Here is a 21,266-nt window from a genome sequence, read left to right as displayed (position 1 = left end):
TTTTACAGAGAAATGGTGTAATATAACTTAATACGGAGTTTAAGAAAATAAATAAAACTTTTAAATATATGATTCTAAATTAAAATTATGTTAAATGTACAAAATTATCCTTTAATCTTGTGGTCTTAAACATGTCACATAAAAAGTTATTATAAAAAGAAAATCATTCTTTTTTAAAAGAATAAAAAATATATTATTTTTTTTACGGAAGAGATATTATATTTTAAAACTAATTTTAATTTTAGTACCATTTTCTTTTACTTATTGAAGTTCTTCTCTTCTTTAATTGTTAAATTTTAGTGTATAATTGTTTAAATGTTTTTTCTATTTTATTTTATTATATATATATATATATATATATATTAAAGGGTGTTTTAAAATTATTTAATCAAATAAAAGAGTATTTTAAGACTATCAATAATCAAGAGATTAAAGTAAAACTTCACAATTTAAGAATTCTTTATATATTTGTCTTACTAGACGAAAGAGACATTACATGTTCGAGATGAATTGCAAGTACCAATTTGTAATCCTCTTGAATTTTCATCTTTGAGAATTTTATTATAATCAAGAGATTAAAGAAAAATTTCACAGTTTAAGAGTGCTTTTTATATTTATCTTACGAGACAAAAGGAACATTACGTGTTCAAGATGAATTGCAAATACCACCAATTAGTAATCATCTTGAATTTTTGTCCTTAGAGATTTTTGTTTCCTCTCTTACAATGAAAATGTGTCATTGCTTATTTTGATTCATGTGGCACATGTAGGATCTCAAAAGTTAACCATTTTTTATGTCTTTTAAATATATTAAGTTGTTAATTATTGTATTTTATAGTACATATTTAACTTAATTTTTAAATAATATATGTTACTTCCCATGTTCAATTTATGTGACATTAATTAATAGAATTTTTGAAGTCGAGCGAATATTTTTATAAATAATTATATTCGTCAATTTCAAACAATATATGTTTATCATCTAATTCAGTTTATGTAGTATCAGTAGAATTTAAAGAGGCAATCAAACTTTTTATATAATGTTTAAATATTTAAGTTGTTAATTATTGTAATTTATAGTTTTACATATATTATTTTAAAATATATATAAATATTATATGTTTCTCTTTTTATCCTAATTTATATGATATTGAGAAATTTAAAGTGTCAAATAATTATTAATTATTGTGATATATATATTATTATTATTATTATTATTAATAAGTACACTAAATTGTTAATTATTTTAATATCAACTTATTTTTATTTTTTAAATATGTAATAAAAAAAAAGGTGAGACATGATAATTTAAAAAAAAATACACACGTCAGCCGATATGACAAAGTGTCATTGTGGAGATGTTGATTGATAGTAGTATTTTTTTGTGAAGAAAAGGTACCATTTAGAAAAGATAACAAATATAGTAATTCTAAACATTAATTACGAGGGGCAATGACCAAATTGCAGATGAACTTTTCTAATATTACGAAAAGACAGCCATGTGAAAGATTGAATCTCTCCCTACTATATATATAAAAGATTAAAAAAAAAGCCGTAAAAATTTCTTTTCGTTTAGAAAAGAATGTTTTTATTTTTTTTAGTTTATTTTAAAAAGAATAATTTTTTTTTTTTGGTGAATTTTAACTTTAACTTTTCATGTGACATATTTAAGACCACAAGATTTAAGAGCATTTTGGTACATTTGACATAACTTTGATTTAGAACTACAAGATTAAAAAAAAAATTCTTAAACTTCGTTCTAAATCAAACTAGGTCATCCTTTATTAAACAGATAGAGTATTTGCGATATTCATACAATTGACTCATCAATCATTTCGAGGTGACTGGACATTGACGTACATTAATAAAAAATAATTAATAAATATAAACTTAGACCAAACAGTAAATTTTGTTTAATTCCGTATTTGGAAGGATAAGATGTACTAACGCAGTCTTCTTCCTATCTTTATAAGTTACAGAAAATTGTTTTCTATTAACTCTTGACAGTCTTCTTTTTATTTATTCGAACTTAAGACCAATAATATGAGTGAGCGATCTCACACGATTAAACAATTGTAATACATTTGTTGATTACAAAGGCTGATGAGACATCCATCTTGTGAGCATGGCTAGACATTCACGAGGCTTATACTCTGGTGCAGTATGCCCTGCTCCCTGTTAAATTATTAAAATTAACAAAGCAATTTTTTTAACTAAGAAAAGAAAATTGAAAAAAAAAAAAGTAGATTGAGAGAATAGTTTCCTTGCCTTCACTGTGGCAAATGTCATCTGATTTGAGTAACTTCTTGTGTAGCTGAAATCGTACAATCGAAAAAATAAAAAGAGTTTAACATCTATACACAGACTAATATAGACACGTGAATTTCAAGGTGTCCACAACATACGTCTTTCATCAAAAACTAACCCGGCAACTTCATTGTCAACAGTCCAAGCTCGCCAATCATCGACAACAGAGTAGTTAAGAGATTTGATCCATGCTTGAGTTGATTGGAAAGTAACAAGTTTGTCATGATCTCCACTGCTCAATTCAATAAAAACATCAGAGAACTTGTTAGTTTCAAATAGTTATTCCAATATTATTGTAAACACTATTAGTATTTCAACTCAACCTGTATATAAGAGATCTGTAACCTTTGTTACTGAGGTTCTTATGATAAGGTAAGCTATTAGTGATCATCATTTGGTATTGCAAATTACTTGCACATCTCTCCCATTTTCCGATAGTCCCCTGTTATCGAATGGATATGTTAGTTTGAGTTTAAGTTCTACGCATTGACATTAAGTAAATAACTAGTGAATCTATACCTTCCGGATGTTGAGGGCGTCTCTAACTTGATCATCATCAGCCCAATGATAAGAATGTTTGTACCAATTCTCCTAAAGCAATTGCACATTGTAAATTCTTGTAATCAATTTAGCAGAGACAAAAATCAATAGCCTAAAGAATGCAGCATTGTATAGATGATAACTGAAGATGGAAAGACAAATACTCACGCGACATTTTATAAGTCCACGAAGATTGTTAAGTTGATGTAGAGATCTTCTTTCGCCAAACAATGTGTGTGGCCTTGGCGAAAAACGCTTACATTTGGGCTCCAAAATATGGGGATTATTAATTCCTTTAAGAAGCTGCATTCATACAAGATCAGTATATTTTAATACCAAATAAAACAAGTTGATCATATTTGATTTTACTTCAAATAGATCAATCCAACCTCGTTAAAAGTTTGAACATCTTGCAAACACGGCACATTGCTTGCATTCATATTGAAATACTCTCCTTTACAATTCGATTTCAACGACTGTTTCAGAAAAGTAAGACAATGTAAGTAAAGTTAATCAGAGTGTACAAATATAACACCTAAAGAAAAACCAACCTCATAGAGTTCATCAGAAATAAGTCCCATTCCATAAGCAAATGGAATTCTATAATTGGTTTCACCTTCAAAAGTCGTTGGATTTCCAAGTAAATATCCCTGAAATTATTTGAAGTTGTGTTATAATAGGCATTCATTCACCATGAGTTGGTAAGAAAAATGACAAACCTTAAGATTAATAAATAGTTCGACTTCCATTATTTCATTCTCTGCATAATCACAAGAGGCCAACAAAATGTGAAAGCATAGTACTAAACCAGCAAAGCATAATCCAAAACAAGTAACTGTAATTGTTAGAGGGCAAATATGTGTAGTCTTACTAATTGCTACGATTTGAGTAATGACGGGAACAATCATGCCAGAACATGAATCTCCACCAACATAAAATGGATTCTCTAAGAATTCTTGGTGATCAACAAACCACTGCAAAATTATATTAGCTGAATACTAGTTATTTCCTTTTGAAGTTCAAACACGTAACTAAAACTAAGTGATAATTACCTTGCGAAGGAACTGATATGCATGCTCGCTCGCTTGTAAATCAGATGATTGTAAAGCTGCTGGAGTTGTTGCGTAGGAAAATCCAGTTCCCACCGGTAAGTCTAAGAAAATAATACTTGACACCTAAAATTCCATGATACATTTTCACATTTTTGAATTGTCACATTACATTGTACAATCAGAGGCAAATCAGGATTAAGAGTTGGAGGTTCTAAATTTTAGAACAAATAGTGTGGTTCAAACCCCACTACTCTAGTGTGAAAAGCGTTCACTGTCCATTTCATACCACTGAACTGACAATCAATTTTGTTAAGAGTTCACAAGTTAATATACATATATATTTATTCAACTTTCTAATACAAATCCGGAGAAGTTACTTGGTTTGTCCGAACAATTTCATAATCAAATACTCTCACCTTTGTCCATGAGTAGGGATTTAGTATCATTGTAGGGAAACTCCCATTGTATTCAACTGCCTCAAATGTTATTGGTCCTTCATATTCATTGTTCAAAAAGTTAAAAAAGCAACTTATAAGTTACACAATTTTTACAATCTAAGTTAATACTTAATAAACATTTATTCGTAATTATCTTGTAAGTGACCTGAGCGCATTAAAGATGAAACTCATATAACGTACCCATCTCATAGACAAGGCCAGATAAAGCAGAGCAACCAGGGCCTCCAGTGATCCAAAGCATAAGAGGGTCGGAGTCTGGCTCAGACTCCGACTCTATGAAATAATAGAATAATTGCACATTTTCTGAATCACCAACTCCAACATACCTGGAAACATCAGTCGATTAATTTTCGAAAAATTATGACAATTCAAAGTCCTTACAATACAAATTTTTGAGAAAAATATCGGTGTTCATTTCTCACCCAGTTTCAAGTTCAAAAGGAAGTTGTCCCTGAAAACCAGGAAGAAACTTCACTGTTGAACCAGTTGCTGCTGCGAGCTCTGCTACAACAAGAAATAAAAATAAGCAGTAGCATAGCTCTGTTTTTGCCATATTTATCATTTAACAGGATTTTCTAAAAGTTAATCTTCACGTAGTAGAGAATAGCGGAGGAAAAATATAATCGAACAATTTTCTGTTAACCTAAGATCGTTAATTTATATCAAAAGATTCAACTTAACATAAAGAAGAATTTGGATAGAAGAACTTTGTTACAACGGAACACTCTATCATTGTCTTTTTATTTTATTTTATGTTGTTTATAAATATTTAATGTCACTCCTATTTATATTTGAAATGGTTGTAGAAATGATTCTAGATACATCTATCAGAAATATCTAGTTATTTATATACTTTATAATAAATATCTAATTATCTAGAACATTTCATTTTTGTAAGTATAAATACCAAAAGATATTTACTTTACAAAATCCAAAAAATCAAATTTAATTTTTCACACATATCAAATATAATTAAAATTGATGCAAACTAGTCAAGGACCCGATAAATTTACAATCTTAGAGGCACAACCAGTAACAGTTGTGTGACCCTCCATTGATTAGTTGACACTTGAATAATCAATTTACTTTTTTAGTTGTTTTACCGTCTCTCTCCTACTCACCTCTCTTTATTTTCATTTTCATATTCTTTTACTCCTAATAAATATTTAATTCTCAAAACATAATTAAATAATTAATACATTTGATTTTTAAAAAAAATATAGATTTAAATTAAGTTCCCCATTTCCTTTTTGAATAGTTGTTTACTTAAAAGGGATGACAAATATATTTCGAGGAGAGAGAGGAGAAAAGCTAGAGAGCGAATACATGTATGTATCGGTGTATTCTATATCCATATATCTAAAGATCGAAATCTGACACAAATACTAATTTTGGAAACTCGTGAAAATGCACATAATTAGACGCTAAATTGGTAAGACTTGTATTGTTTACCCTTTTTTATATTAATTATTACCATATTAAGTAGACTTACTAAAATAAATAAATTTTCATTACAAGATTAATATGATAATATAAAAAATATAGTATTAATCTATGATTAAATTACATTGATAACATGTAAACCGATAAAAAAATTTAAAAAAAAAACTTAAATTATTTGATAAAATAGTAGTGCGTACACATAACATAGAAATTATCAATTTGAATTCAATACAATTGACTCTATCAAACATTTGGAGGTGATTGGGGAGAACAAAATCTACGCAGCCTATTCCTTACTTTTATAAGGTAGAGAAATTGTTTCAAATTGATTCTTGACAACCCTCTTTATTTATCTGACTTGAAACGAACAATGTGATCGAGCCCACACTTCAAACAACAATACATTTGTTGATTACAAAAGCTGGTAAGACATCCACCTTGTGAGCATGGCCAGACATTCACGAGGTTTATATTCTGGTGCAGTATGCCCTGCTCCCTGTTTAAATTATTAAAATAAACAAAGCAATTTTAACCCAATTTTTTTTAACTAGATAAGAAAAGAAAAAAAAAATAGATTGAGAGAATAGTTTCTTTGCCTTCACTGTTGCAAATGTCATCTGATTTGAGTAACTTCTTGTGTAACTGAAATCGTACAATCAAAAAAATAAAAAGAGTTTAACATCTATATACTGACAAATTTTCTAGCTTATGTAGGCATGCGAATTTCAATGTACGTCTTTCATCAGAAACTAACCGGGCAACTTGATTGTCAACAGTCCAAGCTCGCCAATCATCGACTATTGAGTAGTTAAGAGATTTTATCCATGCTTGAGTTGATGGAAAAGTGACAATCATGTCATGATCTCCACTGCTCAATTCAATTGAACATTAGAGAACTTGTTAGTTTCACACATAAAAACTTTTGACTATTTGTATTTGTAGTTATTGTAATGTTGTATTTTAACACAATTAATATCTATCGCGAACCTGTATATAAGAGATCTGTAACCTTTACTACTGAGGTTTTTATGATATGGTATGCTACTCATGACCATCCTATTGTATTGCAAATTACTTTCACATCTCTTCCATTTTCCAGTACTCCTCTGTTACCGAATGAATATTTAGTCTGAGTTTAAATTCTACACATTGACATTAAGAAAAAAATAACTGGTGAATCTATCTATACCTTTCGGATGTTGAGGGCGTCTCTAACTTGATCATCATCAGCCCAATGAGAAGAATGTTTTTACCAATTTTCCTAAAGCAATTGCACATTGTAAATTCTTGTAATCAATTTAGCAGATACAAGAATCAATAGCCTAAAGAATGCAGCATTTTATAGATGATAACTGAAGATGGAAAGACAAATACTCACGCGACATTTTATAAGTCCAGGAAGATTGTTAAGTTGATGTAGAGATCTTCTTTCGCCAAACAATTGGTGTGACCTTGGCGAAAAACGCTTACATTTGGGCTCCAAAATATGGGCTTTATAAATTCCTTTAAGAAGCTGCATTCATATAAGATCAGTATATTTTATTTAATACCAAATAAAACAAGTTGATCATAGTTGATTTTACTTCAAATAGATCAATCCAACCTCGTTAAAAGTTTGAACATCTTGCAAACACGGTGCATTGCTTGCATTAATATTGAAATACTCTCCTTTACAACTAGATTTCAACGACTGTTTCAGAAAAGTAAGACAATAAATGTAAGTAAAGTTAATCAGAGTGTACAAATATAACACCTAAAGAAAAGCCAACCTCATAGAGTTCTTCAGATATAAGTCCCATTCCATAAGCAAATGGAATTTTATAATCGTCTTCATGATCTTTAAAAGTCACTGGATTTCCGAGTAAATATCCCTGAAGATATATAATAGCGTCGTCCATTTTGTGTATCTTTAACAACTTCGTTATGAGTTGGTAAGAAAAAGGACAAACCTTAAGATTAATAAATAGTTCGACTTCCATTTCATTCTCTGCATTATCAACAAACTATGAGAGCATAGTACTAAAACATCAAAGCATAATTTGCAATTGTTGAAGTCTTACTAATTGCTATAATTTGAGTAATGATGGGAACAACAATGCCTGAATATGAATCTCCACCAACATAAAATGGATTCTTTAAGAATTCTGGATGATCGACAAACCACTGCAAAAATCATATTAGCAGGGTACGTACGTAGTTATTTCCTTCTGAAGTACAAACACCAAATAATTACCTTGCGAAGGAACTGATATGCATGATCACTCGCTTGTAAATCAGATGATTGTCGAGCTGCTAGAGTCGTTGCATAGGAAAATCCAGTTCCCACCGATAAGTCTAAGAAAATAATACTTGACACCTAAAAGTTCCATTATACTTTTCACTACATTGAATTTTGTGCTTCATTACAAAGTACAATTTCATAATCAAATGCTTTCACCTTTGTCCATGAGTAGGGATTTAGTATCATTTTAGGAAAACTCCCATTGTATTCTACTGGTTCAAATGTTATTGGTCCTTCATATTCATAGTTCAAAAGGTTAACGAAGTGTTACAATTTGTAATTACCTTATAAGTGACCTGAGCGCGTTAATATGACATACCTATCTCATAGATAAGGCCAGATAAAGCAGAGCAACCAGGGCCTCCAGTGATCCAAAGCATAAGAGGGTCGGAGTCTGGATCAGACTCCGACTCTATAAAATAATAGAATAATTGCACAATTTCTGAATCACCAACTCCGACATACCTAAAAACACCAGTCTATTACATTTTCGGAAAATTGTAACAGTTCAACGTCTAAACAGTTTATAATATTTATCCGTAGTCAATTTCTCACCCAGTTTCGAGTTGAAAAGGAAGTGGTCCTTCAAAACCTGGAAGAAACTTCACTTGTGTACTAGCTGCTGCATGGTCTGCTACAACAACAAGTAAAAACAAATAATAGTATAGTTGTATCTTTTCCATGTTTTTCATCCAACATACTATTCTATAGTTTTTTTTTAATTTCTTAAAGTTATATTAAATCATCATCTCATATCATTATCATATATAATAAAATTGATAAACTAGTAGGGAAAAAACTGTTCCAATACTATATATAGGTACACGTGATGATTTGTCCAATAAATTGGTTTCCCAAAACCTCCCTATTGCCATAGTTTTGCCCATGTCTATTCAACCTAGTTCGAAAAGTTAATTCATATAGAGAAAATTGGTTTAAGACCATATAAAGATATCAAATTACACCTCCAGCTGCAATGTGTTTCGAATTATGTTAAATTCATAAATATATAAATGAAAATAAATACTATGAATTAATATAATTTAGTTAATTATTTAAGTTCAATAAATATAGATTTGATTAAATTTCAAATTCCTTAATTAATTCGGGCTGCAAATTGATGAGCCCAATTTTCTAAGTCCAATGTACTAGAGCCCATTTTGGTGCAGCATAACAAATGACGTAGCATGTCAAGTCAAATAAAGAAGTCAATAGGGTTATGACATGTGTCGTTCCGTAAATTTGATTGGCCGAAGGGAATTTAGTTTTAATCACAACTCATTTACTATTCAAAAACTATAAATAAGAGTTTTCATAATTCAGAAAGGGGATGAAAATCCTAAACAAGAAGTTAGAGAAAGTTTGTCCTTCGAACGCCATAAAATTCTCTATAAGCTATAAATTTAAAAATTCAAGCGATCAAGAATTATCAAGATCAAGACCATCGAATTTAAAAATAAGCTCGAAACCCTTGAAATCAAGTAAAAGTCAAAATAAAGTTGAAATTCATCAAAGATGTAAGAACCAACTAACTTTAAAGCCCTTGAATCCAACATCAAGTTCAAGGCAAATTCAAGATCAAACCGCAGATAAAATACATTTTCATACCTATCTTGGATTTTCATTGTAAATTCAGATATCAAAACTCTTACGTTTTTCCAGATAAAATAATCAAACAACTTCAAATATTTCAAAATATAAATTTGAATCAATCGAAAGATTCATTCTCGAAATTCCAATTATGCTACATAAATTACGATCAAAAGACATGAATATTACTAGTCTTTGAAACAGCATGACTTCTACTCCTAGGATACCTCAAATCATTTTTCATTAACATAACCGAAACATCATCTTCTTGACCTCCTAAAACAAATGGCTTATCTTCATCGATTCTTCCCATACCAACACTAACACTCCTCGGTACTGTTCTCCTTGATGGCGTTTGTTGCTGTAATTGCTGTCGAATTTGTTGCTGTATTAATAAATTCAGCTCAAAATTCTCTCCCATACTCCTCGCGGACGCTGCTCTAACAAGTTCTCTAAAATCTTCGCTGTTATCAGACCTCGTAGATGATGTTACACTGTAACTCTTAGGTAAACTCCGAGGATTTACAACTGCGTAATTCGTCATTGTACCTACGTAACAATCTCGCGCTTTGATTAATGCCTTCCATGGTAATGCGAGAATTCGAATAAATCTGTTTTGGCCATGACTCCCTTTGTTCTTCATTGTTGCTCTGTTTTACTCTGTTTTTGCTCTGTTTTGAGATATAAATGGTGGGTGAGTTAGTTATATTTAAAAAAAAGTTTTTTTGTAGGAAAAGTATTTTAATATGACAAATTAAGTCTTTGTTTAGACTTTGGACTTATTCAATAGCCCATCGGATAAGAATTATATAATAATGTACGTTACACGTATAAATAATTATAAAGGTGTATGAGTGAAATATATTTATTTATATATTATAATAATTAATAAAGGATAAGAATTGACGCGTCCAGAATAAATTTGGTTGCACTTTGTTGACAGGACTGTAGCATTGAATTGTTGTTCTTTTTTTTTTTCATATTCGGTATTCGATATTCATGTTACGGATAAAATGTTTGTTAATAAAGTTGGATTTCATACACATGAAAGTGTAAACCCAAGACCTGTTAGTTGATTGATAATGAAGGAGTACTTATCACTCTATCGTAACTCTTGTTGGTTGAGTTGTTATTATTTTTAAATTCATATATAATTTTTAATATTCATATTGGAGTTTGATTAAATTCAGATATTCGTTGGAAAGTTTCATAGTAGAGGTAAACTCTCCGTAACAAAGGCTACTTCATACATATGAAAACTCAAATTCAAGATCACTAATTAAGAATGGAGGTGTACTTATCGTTTGACCATATTCATATTAGAGACTGATTAAATTTGAATATGCATGAAAAGTTTCATATTGAAAGTAAAACATTCTATAACAAAGAAAATTTAAGACAAATAAAAACTTAAATTCAAATTTTATAATTAAAAATGAAGAAATAGTTATTACTCTATCATTCGTTGATTGAATTGTTCTCGTGGTGTCCAATTAAGTCTACCTAATGATTCAGCGTTCTCATCAATTTAAGCTCAATTTTCAGCTGTTCCTATTGAGTAGGTTGAAATTATGGAATACGTAGTTCACATGATTGAATTGGTTGGTGTCTTAAATTTTTGAATTAGGTAATGAAAATGGTATCTGAAGTCAAATTAGATATTTTGTGAAATGAAATAAAAATAAATATGCTAAAGTTTGATAGGAATTTTTTGTTGACTATATCTGCAACTCGTATCTTTTTATCCTTTCTTTTATTTAATGGTTTATTATTGTTTGACTATTTCCCATATTGTTAAAGTATTATGTTATTTTTGCAATAAAAAACTAAACAGAAGCAAGTAATTTCAAGTCCACAAAAGAATGTAATTTCTTAAAAAACATTATTCCTTTATACTTGCTCAATTTTGAAATAATTCCTTTCAATAATATGAAATAATATAGTCGAATATTGACAATTAATACTCTAGAACTTCAACGAACTCAACAAACATAATAAATCACACGACACTCGTTGTTTTTGCTTGAAAAACTTATGTCAAGAAAAAAAAAAAGAAAAATAACAATTTTTTCTACTTTAAGTAAAAATAAGATTTCGTTTTCCGTATCTAAAATGAGAAAAATAGGAAGGGAGGTAACTTTTGATGAAATTTGATGAAAAAGAGGCAACTTTTTGTTCAAAAATTAAATTTCAAGAATTTGATTAATTAATTTCTTTAGCGCAAATTAATTTCTGAAAATAAAATTAATTAATGGAAATTGAAAATAAAAAAAATTATTTTATCAAACACAAATACTGTGGTCCGTAGTTGTGAATTTCCACCTTAGCGCCTAATGGTTCCAAACTTCGAAACGATGTGCGCCCACTAACTACGCTATAAGTTTTAATTGATGGGACCAAAACGTCAAGGTTAGGTAAATTATACTTTCATCGTTTTAAATTATTTATTTAATTTTAAATTATATGAAATTATAAAAGTTAAAAACAAAATTGAAGTTCTAATCCGAAGAATATTATGTAGAAAGCTAAAATTAAAAAAATGTTAAAAGAAAAAAAAAACATCTTAATTTAAATGAAATAAAAAGGAGAGAATGAAAAAAAAGGATAAATGACAGAAATTCAATATTTAAGTTCTCTTATTGTCATTATCTCCTATTAGTTTTATAAATTTTCAAAATTCTTAATTTTTACATATCAAATTAATGTATCTCGCTCATCAGATTAGTGTATCATGTATAAAATATACATCAAATTAGTGTATCATGTATAAAATGTAATGTATCTTACTTAACAATTAATGTATCTCGCACATCAGAATAATGTATTAACGCTTATATTATTATATCAGTTTGAGAGATTTTTATATTATAAATTTATAAGGAATAGATAATAAATTTACCTTAAAAGTATGTAAATTTTATCCGTTGCCCCAAAAAAAACTATACATATGTATATAGTTATTTATTTAATGTAAATATTTGACTCAACGCGAGTAAATTTTTATTACTTATTATCTAACCAAATATTTCATTTGGTCATTTGTGATATTAATCTCAACACTTTTGACTAAAAACCTCTGAATAAATTATCTAGCTGGAGCTTCCCACGTTTTTAATATAAACTATAAAATGCCTAAAAGTTAACCTCTAAATTTTTATTAATAATAGTAGTAAACAATAATTTCAAACGTGACTTCTAATTTATGGTTGATTTACAGTCCAAGTGTGCGGCTGTATGGCGTTTTAGATAATCTGATTAGTCAAAATTAAATAATTATCACCCGCATAATTACTCCATTAAGTCACAAAAATTCATTAAATAAAGTTTTCAATATTCAATGAAAAAGTCAATTGTTCCTCTAACTTTTAGTATATTCTAAACTCCACAATTATATAAATTTAAAGATAATTCCGTTTCATGAATGATATATTGATAACTTTGAAGAATAGATAAGTAGAAAAATAAATTAAAAAGCATACCATCGCGGAAGGAGCTAGCCTTTAATTTACGAATTTTGATAGAAATTAGTAACTTTAGTTTAAACATTGTAATCAATTAAAATTTTATTTTATATGTATTAATAATCTTTTCAAAATCTAATTAGCAAAAAAAAATAATCAAAAATTAAAAATTAAAAATCTTAATCACGCTTCTAAATACATAATATACGAATGAAAATGAAGATGGTGATAAATTGGTTTTGACTATTATAATAGTATATTCTAGACTCCACAATAATATAAATTTAAAGATGATTAATTTCACAAATGATATTTGAGATACCGTGAAGAACAGATAAATTAAAAAATAAAATAAGAAACGTACCATTCCAGAAGGAGTTGGCCTTTAATTTACGCATTTGATACAAGTCATTATCTTTAGTTTAAATATTGTAATTTTAATTTAAAATTTTATTCTATATATTTAGTAATCTATTCAAAATCTAATTAGTAAAAGAAAAAATAATAAAAAATTATAAATTAAAAATCTTGTTTTCGCTTTTAATTATAATAATACGCGAATGAAAATGCAGATAGAGATGAAAATAGTAAAATTAAACGTGATTAATTAGTTATGACTATTATAATAGTTATATTTAGTAATGTGTAATGTTCCAAAATGTAAGCCACCATGTAGAAGATTTGAAAATTCTTATGTATGAGATTGATGGGAAGCTTTGACTAGTCAAGTGACAATTTTTGTACTAATAATATTTTGGAATAAATAAGAAAAATATTAAATTTGAAATTATAGACAAAAGACAATATTTTGTTATAAGCTTCTAGAGAAAATATGAAAAACTAGTTTCCCTTAAATATACATATTACTTAGCAATTTTGGTTTTTGAGTAGCAACAAAGACGAGGTTTGTTGGAAGATGAAGATGACACAATTGGTATGGACTATCACTCATAGAACTCAATCTTTTTAGAAAAATATGTTCTCCAAATATTGTAATCAACTGCATCGAAGGTGTGGTCTAGTGGTCGATAAAGTTGTTTGAACATTTTGAGATGTCGTGTTTAAAATTCTAGAAGAGATAAAACACCATACGATTTCTTCCCATCTATTTATAATCTTAATTGATAGAATTAATTTATTCTATTGTTCGCGAAAGGTGATAGATATCAGGTGGAAAAAATTGAAAAACATTTTCCGGCCCTTTACTTTGTGACTTGTGTTGATGTCCTCCTCCACTGGGCCTAGAAGTATATCTTTGAGCTACTGGACTCAAGTTGGGTTGGTGACTCTATTTCTAACCTCATTTTACTTGGACCAAGGCCCAATAGATGAACAAACATTTGAAAAACTACATTTAAAAAAAAAAAAAACATTTTTGTTAGAACAAAATCCACTTTCGTTCATAATTTTTAATAAGATATAATTATGTTTTTTTGAGTTTTTATATAAACATTTTTTGCTTTTGTATTCTGAATGGACTAATCACTCTATGGTAAACTAGACCTAGTAAATAATGCATTATTAATAATTATTGTTTGGCATAACACATATATTGGACTCTAAACTTAACTTTGACCTTCAACTTTCATAATGCAAAACAGACCATTTAACTATCCAACTTTTAAATAAATAAACGCATGAGTCCTACATGGCACAATACACGTAGGACATCACGTAAAACAAAAAATGACACGTAGGATGACATGTAGGACATGTGTGTCTATTTATTTAACTTTATACAAGTTTAAGTGTTTATTTATTCACACCCAAAGTTGAAAAACATAAATATAATTTAAAGTCAATTTAAAAGATATATTTATGTATTATATCATTATTGTGTAGTGGCTTTAGATGTTATTATTTTGGCTTGAAGGCTTTGCAAACAATAAAAACTATACTTCTGTCTAAATTGTAAATGATCCATATTAATTGTCAACGTAGAATCATATTTTATATCATTTTTTCTTACTGACATGAGAAATCATTCGATAGTGCTAAAAGATTAAGTAAAAAATATCGAATTAATTAATTCAATGAACAATAAATCTCAATTTCTCTAATAAGATTAAGCAATATTTAATTTTCGCCAAATTGAATTTTTTTGACATTTGAAATGCTTATTATTACTTCAAATGCCACATATTTTACTAGCTCGAAACTCATAAAATTTTAATTGCGAAATCTCATTGAGTTTACTCGGGACCTGTTGTTGCCTCGTAAATCGTGCATTTTACCCTTGGGTGAAAATTGAACTGCTAGAGTTGGTATCATTGGCAGGGGCATCTGGATTTGGTTAAGTGCCCAAAGTCAGAATGACAATCGACATAGTAATAATAATAAAATTCAGGATGTTGATTAATATGAGACGATACACTTCACTTTGAATTTTAAATCTAATATCAAATTTAAATAAAGTGCATCGTCTCATAATTTGATCGTATGCATATATTGTTAGAATCGAAAATAAGTAGGTGTATATGCGGAAGCTAGTAAAACAAACCTCAAAAGATCACAAGTAAGAAGATAACGAGAAATATATCAAAAGACACAAAGATTTAACGTGATTCGTTCAATCGACCTACGTCCACGAAGGAGATGAGCAATCCACTATAAATATGAGAGTACAAAATATAGAGAGAAACAACCTCAATCAATTCACTCGTAATACATGGGAGGTTCACACAAGTGATAATGTATCAAGCTTGTGACCCACAAATTCTCCCCCTAATCAAAACTCTCAAAACACTTAAGATTACATTGTGAATGTTGATTAAGTTAGAAGGAACATTCATTTATTTATAGAGTCCTAAACTTTTTCCTACTAGAAAAAGAATTAGTCAATTCAAAATCTTCTTTTCATAAAAGAAAAAATCTATTTATAATAAAAAATTTAGGGCAAATAAAACCTAACATACATCAGATGCTATAACTCAATTTTATTTCTCTTAATCTCTTTCTTTTAAATTCTGAAGACAAAAGTCAATAAATTTGTGCATATGTTGCCGTAACGACAACTTCAGTGAGCATATCGTTACTGTTTATTTCATTAAATGTATTATATTTTTAATTCTTCTCTTTCCCTTACTAGACGTATTCTTAGTCAAATTTGGACTACGAAAAATAGGATATAGAGAATTAAATTACGTAGCTCTTGACATACCATAATTACGTTATATTGACAACTTAAATGTTCACTACTTGACTATATTATTGTAAATGAATAGACATATTTTATTTAAGGCTATTTTATATTCTAATATATTTACATCATAATTAATGTATCTATGTAGGAAAATTGTGCCATTCTTCTTCCTTCTTCATTTTCTTTTTTATTTGGTGAATGTAGGAGGGTGAATAGACTTCATTATTATGTGACAATTAATTAGTGAATTATGAAGAATTTGTAATGTTCACTACATAGTATATATCAAATATCCACCATATCGATTTATCTCATCCACCTTAGATTATTTTATACTACGTGCCTATTTCAACATAGGATAAATTAGTTCAGAATTACAATTCGACGACTTCAATTCCACAATAACTAACTTTCTTTGAATCAAATAAATCGTATAATTTTAGTCTTTAGATAAATCAACTGATGTCAACCTTCATCAATCTATCATATCCGCTTATCTCATTCAACTTGATATTATTTTATCTCACCTTCCAAGTAGGATAAATTAGTCTAACATTATAATTCGAACAACTACCACTCCACAATAATTAACTTTGTCCGGAACCAAACAAATCGTATAAATTTCTACTAATCAACTAATTATGAAAATAAATTATTGTTGAATTAATTTATAAGACCTTTTGTTGTGTTCCAATAATTAAAGAAATGAAGGTGTAAGATGGAATTGGGGCCTTTGGTGGACACAAAAACTTATGTGAAAAAACTAGTCAATTGTGGGACAATGTAGTCTTAAAAATGGTGGGACTTAAGAAAGGGAGCATGCATGTGTGTTGATAAGTTGAAAAGGCAAAAAAGGCTTACTTCCAAAATTAATGTTTCTTTGTCTAATAATACTATTAGCTATTTTTGTGATTGTTTCTCATTAATTAATTTGGACATGTTATCATGTTGGATTATGAAGAAAAAAATAGTAAACAAGTCTTAGAATAAAGTCTATGGGAATTAAATTGTTTGAAGACTTTTAGTTGGCGTAGTTGTAACAACGGCCAACTACGGCCAATCAATTAACTTCCTTTTAGAAAGAAAGAAAGAGATAAAAACACTTGGTCCTACATCAGGATGAATGAGATTTATTCGTTATTAATCAGAAGTTTCAAATTTTAATAATATGATAATATAGAGAAATTCCTAATAGAGAATAATAGACAAATAAGCTCACGCACATGAGAAATGAACATGAAAGTAGGTTACAAATTTAATGATAATAAAAAAGCTTGTTAATATATGAATGTAGCTAAGATGGACCAAATATATATATCCTCAAAGAAGCTTTCACGAATGCCCTAGTGAAATAAAATTAGTTGATTCATTTGGTTTTGGATACTAATGGTTAGAAAAAATGAATTTAATTAAATATTCGTATGACGATACTAATTTATCGATCATTACCGGTCAGAATAAAACTCAGAGGTTGAATTCGATATATTAGCTTGAAATTATCTAGAAATTCATAACTCTATATATTGATCAACATTATAAGTCTAAACTATAACTCATGTGAACTAAGCAACCAAATTACAACTCACTCTTATACTGTACTTTTAGTTGGCAAATAATTAAATAAAGACGTCCACATGAGCTAATAGCAAGAAAAGAAAACCGTATTAACCTAAATGACAAGAACATATGTCATTATAGTGATAATTTAGTTTGACATGTCAACTTTTCCTAATTAATTATGCATGAAATTATTTCAAGTATTATTTGGTTTTAATTAAATCACATAAGCCACAATTTTAAAAAGTGGATTAAAAAAATTAAAAAGACGAGTAGCTTTCATCATATATATAAATGTCGTTTAGGTTTTTAGTATCATAGCATATATATAACAAACTAATAAAACACATATATTAATATTATCAATTTTTATATATAAATAAACTATAAATATTATTTAGGTGTTTAGTATCCTAGCATATATATATATATATATATATATATATATATATAAATGTTGTTTAGGTGTTTAGTATCATAGCTCCAAAATGAGTATTCCTAATTTAATACTCAAAAGCATTTTCTATTAATATTTTTCAAATAAAATTTATTTATCAAATATCAAGGAAAAAATTCTCAAATAAATTAGTCAAATATAAATTATTTTTTTTCTATTAATATTTTTCAAATAAAATTTATTTATCAAATATCAAGGAAAAGATTTCCCAAATAAATTAATCAAATCTAAATTTTTTTTCCTCAAACGGAACAGGACTAAGACAAAATGTAAATGACAAAGAGTTTGAGCAGAACGGGGTAACACTGCGACAAGAGGAAATTTCACTTGTCTGCCATTTTTATTATAACCGAAGATCAATTTTTTGATATCAATTTTATCTGAATTCAATATTTTTAAAATAAAAAATAAATTTATATATAATCTTTAAAACTATGATAAATAATAAAATTCAAATACATAAGTTTAAAAATATAATAAGTAAATAGTATAAATTTTAAAAGTTAAATTTATAAAATTTAAATTCTAAATTCGTTCTGTTTGTCGCTTCTACTCCTCACATAACTGCTCAGAGAAAGATGAAGAGAATATAAACATTTGTAGGTGAAATTAAACTATATAATATATCCTCCTTGAGTTTCATAATATGAGTTGAGCAACTTTCTCTTAGGCTATTCATTTAATATAAAGATCATGCCCACTTTTAGAAAAATGTCTTTTATGTTTACTTTAAACCCCTAATGGAGCGTCAATCTAAAAATATAATTCTAAACCATATTATATAGTCCAAATTAAAATCATTATATTCCCATTACAAATAAATAAATAATGAAAGCTTCACTTTTTTATAATTATAATTTATATTTTATATTTTCAACCAATAGAGAAAAATAATTCCTTTTATTTTTACATTCATTGTCTGATATGTATTAAAGTCAGATTAAATTTGAATTCATACCTTACATAATCTCTTTCAAGCACATCTCTCCTAACATAACTTATTTCATTCTAAAAAATTTAAATTCGAAACTATAATTATCAATTTTTTATTTTTTTAACTATCCTTGATTGTATCGAGATGCTCCGGATTATAAAATACTAAAGTGGTGTATGGTAGAGTGAGTAGAGTCCAATCCCCTCTAAATTGTATATTTCAATTTTCAATATAAATATAATCCTTTTTATCTTTTTGGTATCTGATAGAAGTATATTCCTTGAGGTTGTACTATTACTATGCTATATTAATATTATATTTTGTTTAGGCATTTTCATATTAAAAGATTGACTATTAAATCTCATGTTAGTGGTTGTTATAGTGAGATTAGAAACTCTAAAAAGTTGTTTAATTAACCAACTAACTCATAATTCTTGGAGAACAATTTTTGTGGAATACTCTCTATGCCTGTAAATAAGTGTTATTATTGTCATAAAAATAAAATTGTAGTCATATATGAAAAAATAATCCTATGATGTGAAGGATAAAAAAGAAAATTTTAAGTACTCTTTGACATTAAACTGATTTGAAAAATTATGATAGAAATTATATATATATATATATATATATATTATTTTGATCAATTGGTCAATATATAACTTGTCCTTTAGAATGGGGTATCTCTTAGGTGACCGAGCTAGTAGGGATAATTAATTAATTAATGTAACAAAATTTAGTATATTTATTAACTAATTAATTAAATAAGTAAAGAGAGAGTCCATCTGTGACAAAAGAATATTAGTCAAATCTTAGCTTCCCAGTTCCCCACTTAATTAATTTTTCAAAAAACAAAAAAAGTTGTTGAATGATGCAACAGAACAGAACTAAATAATTTAAAACAAAAAGCTTCTACCATAGACTGTTTTTTTTTATAGTGTTAATTAATTTACTCATATAATATATACTACTACTGCTAAGTACTAAAAAAAAAACAGCTACTAAGTACTTGATTAAAGTTACAATCTAATACCAATTTGACCCCTTAACTTTCAAGATAATCCAGTTTGTCCCCTGAACTTTCCTGATTACTATTTATCCCCCTGTCTCATGCATTCTTGCGAGGTTTTGACCAAACTAAGCCATTATATAAAGCCACTCACCAAAATAATAAATTTTACAAAATTAGTATAAACGTATTCCACAGTAACGTTTTAGGATATATTTTATTTTTTAAAAGTTGATGGCGTCAGATTGATATACGTTACTCACAGTAACATTTTAGGAGTAAACGTTACTAAAAATAACGTTTTAAAAGTAAAACGCTACTTACAGTAACGTATATCAACCTAATGCTGTTAGTTTTTTAAAAATTAAATATACCCTACAACGTCAATGTGAAATACGTTTATACTAGTTTTTTAAATTTTTTGAAAAATATATTACTTTGATAAATTGTTTTATATAATGACTTAATTTGGTTAAAAATTCTATTCTTGCTGATGTTTATTCCACCGTCATATTAAATCATCATATTAAATAGGAGTGGAGGCAGTGTATACTTAGGGTTCATTCGAAATTTAAATTTTTTTGGCAAAAAATATTACTTTCACATGGTTAAAATATCTTTTAGGTATGTATAATAAATGTTAAATTTCATTTTAATAGTTCGCGTGTTACTTTTTAGATTTTTAATTTCTTTATTAAAAGTCCTGATTCCGTCAATTATATTAAAAGATAACTCGACTTTGAATCAGCTTCTTTGGATGACCTAAAGGCTTTGAACATCATAATTTTGTCTCGAATTTTAAGTATTTAAATTCTGAACTCAAATTTTAAGTATTTATATGTTCTCTAATTTTCACTCTTATTTTCAATATGAAATTTACGTAAGAAAAGCTTTACAATAAACCCTTGCAAATTAATAATCTATAATTGATGGGTTATTGCGATTCATTTAAATTTTTAAAAGGAGTATGACAATTTCTTATGAAAATAAATCAAAAAAGAAAAAAAAAATATTAAAGGAAAAAAGTGGATTTCATGA

At 27.9% G+C, this 21,266-nt stretch overlaps 2 protein-coding genes across 2 annotated transcripts; both read right to left on the bottom strand.

Moving 5' to 3' along the window:
- Positions 1-1,757: 1,757 nt before the first annotated feature.
- On the bottom strand, positions 1,758-8,816 carry LOC101252581 (uncharacterized). The gene is given in 28 exon segments (XM_026030515.2): positions 1,758-2,175; positions 2,269-2,314; positions 2,426-2,539; positions 2,631-2,749; positions 2,827-2,898; positions 3,016-3,150; positions 3,237-3,323; positions 3,399-3,497; positions 3,567-3,607; positions 3,719-3,821; positions 3,900-4,022; positions 4,316-4,392; positions 4,538-4,683; positions 4,780-4,920; positions 6,217-6,296; positions 6,397-6,442; positions 6,555-6,668; positions 6,788-6,906; positions 6,990-7,061; positions 7,179-7,313; positions 7,404-7,490; positions 7,570-7,671; positions 7,750-7,787; positions 7,861-7,963; positions 8,034-8,156; positions 8,238-8,314; positions 8,401-8,546; positions 8,637-8,816. Coding segments are annotated over 28 exon segments (2,757 nt in total). The 5' UTR covers positions 8,765-8,816; the 3' UTR covers positions 1,758-2,091.
- Positions 8,817-9,840: 1,024 nt separating this feature from the next.
- LOC104647238 (uncharacterized) lies at positions 9,841-10,314 on the bottom strand. Its single transcript, XM_010322222.1, has one exon. The coding sequence runs from the start codon at positions 10,312-10,314 to the stop codon at positions 9,841-9,843; it is 474 nt and encodes a 157-aa protein (XP_010320524.1).
- Between the last annotated feature and the right edge of the window lie 10,952 nt (positions 10,315-21,266).

This window comes from Solanum lycopersicum, chromosome 4, assembly GCF_036512215.1.
Source record: "Solanum lycopersicum chromosome 4, SLM_r2.1".
Taxonomy (NCBI): Eukaryota; Viridiplantae; Streptophyta; class Magnoliopsida; order Solanales; family Solanaceae; genus Solanum; species Solanum lycopersicum.
The sequence above is the reverse complement of the archived record's forward strand: the minus strand, read 5'-3'. Positions and strand labels throughout refer to the sequence as shown.

Coding starts and splice junctions, on each gene's coding strand:
- LOC104647238 (XM_010322222.1), bottom strand. CDS start 10,314: ATGAAGAACAAAGGGAGTCATGGCCAAAACAGATTTATTCGAATTCTC.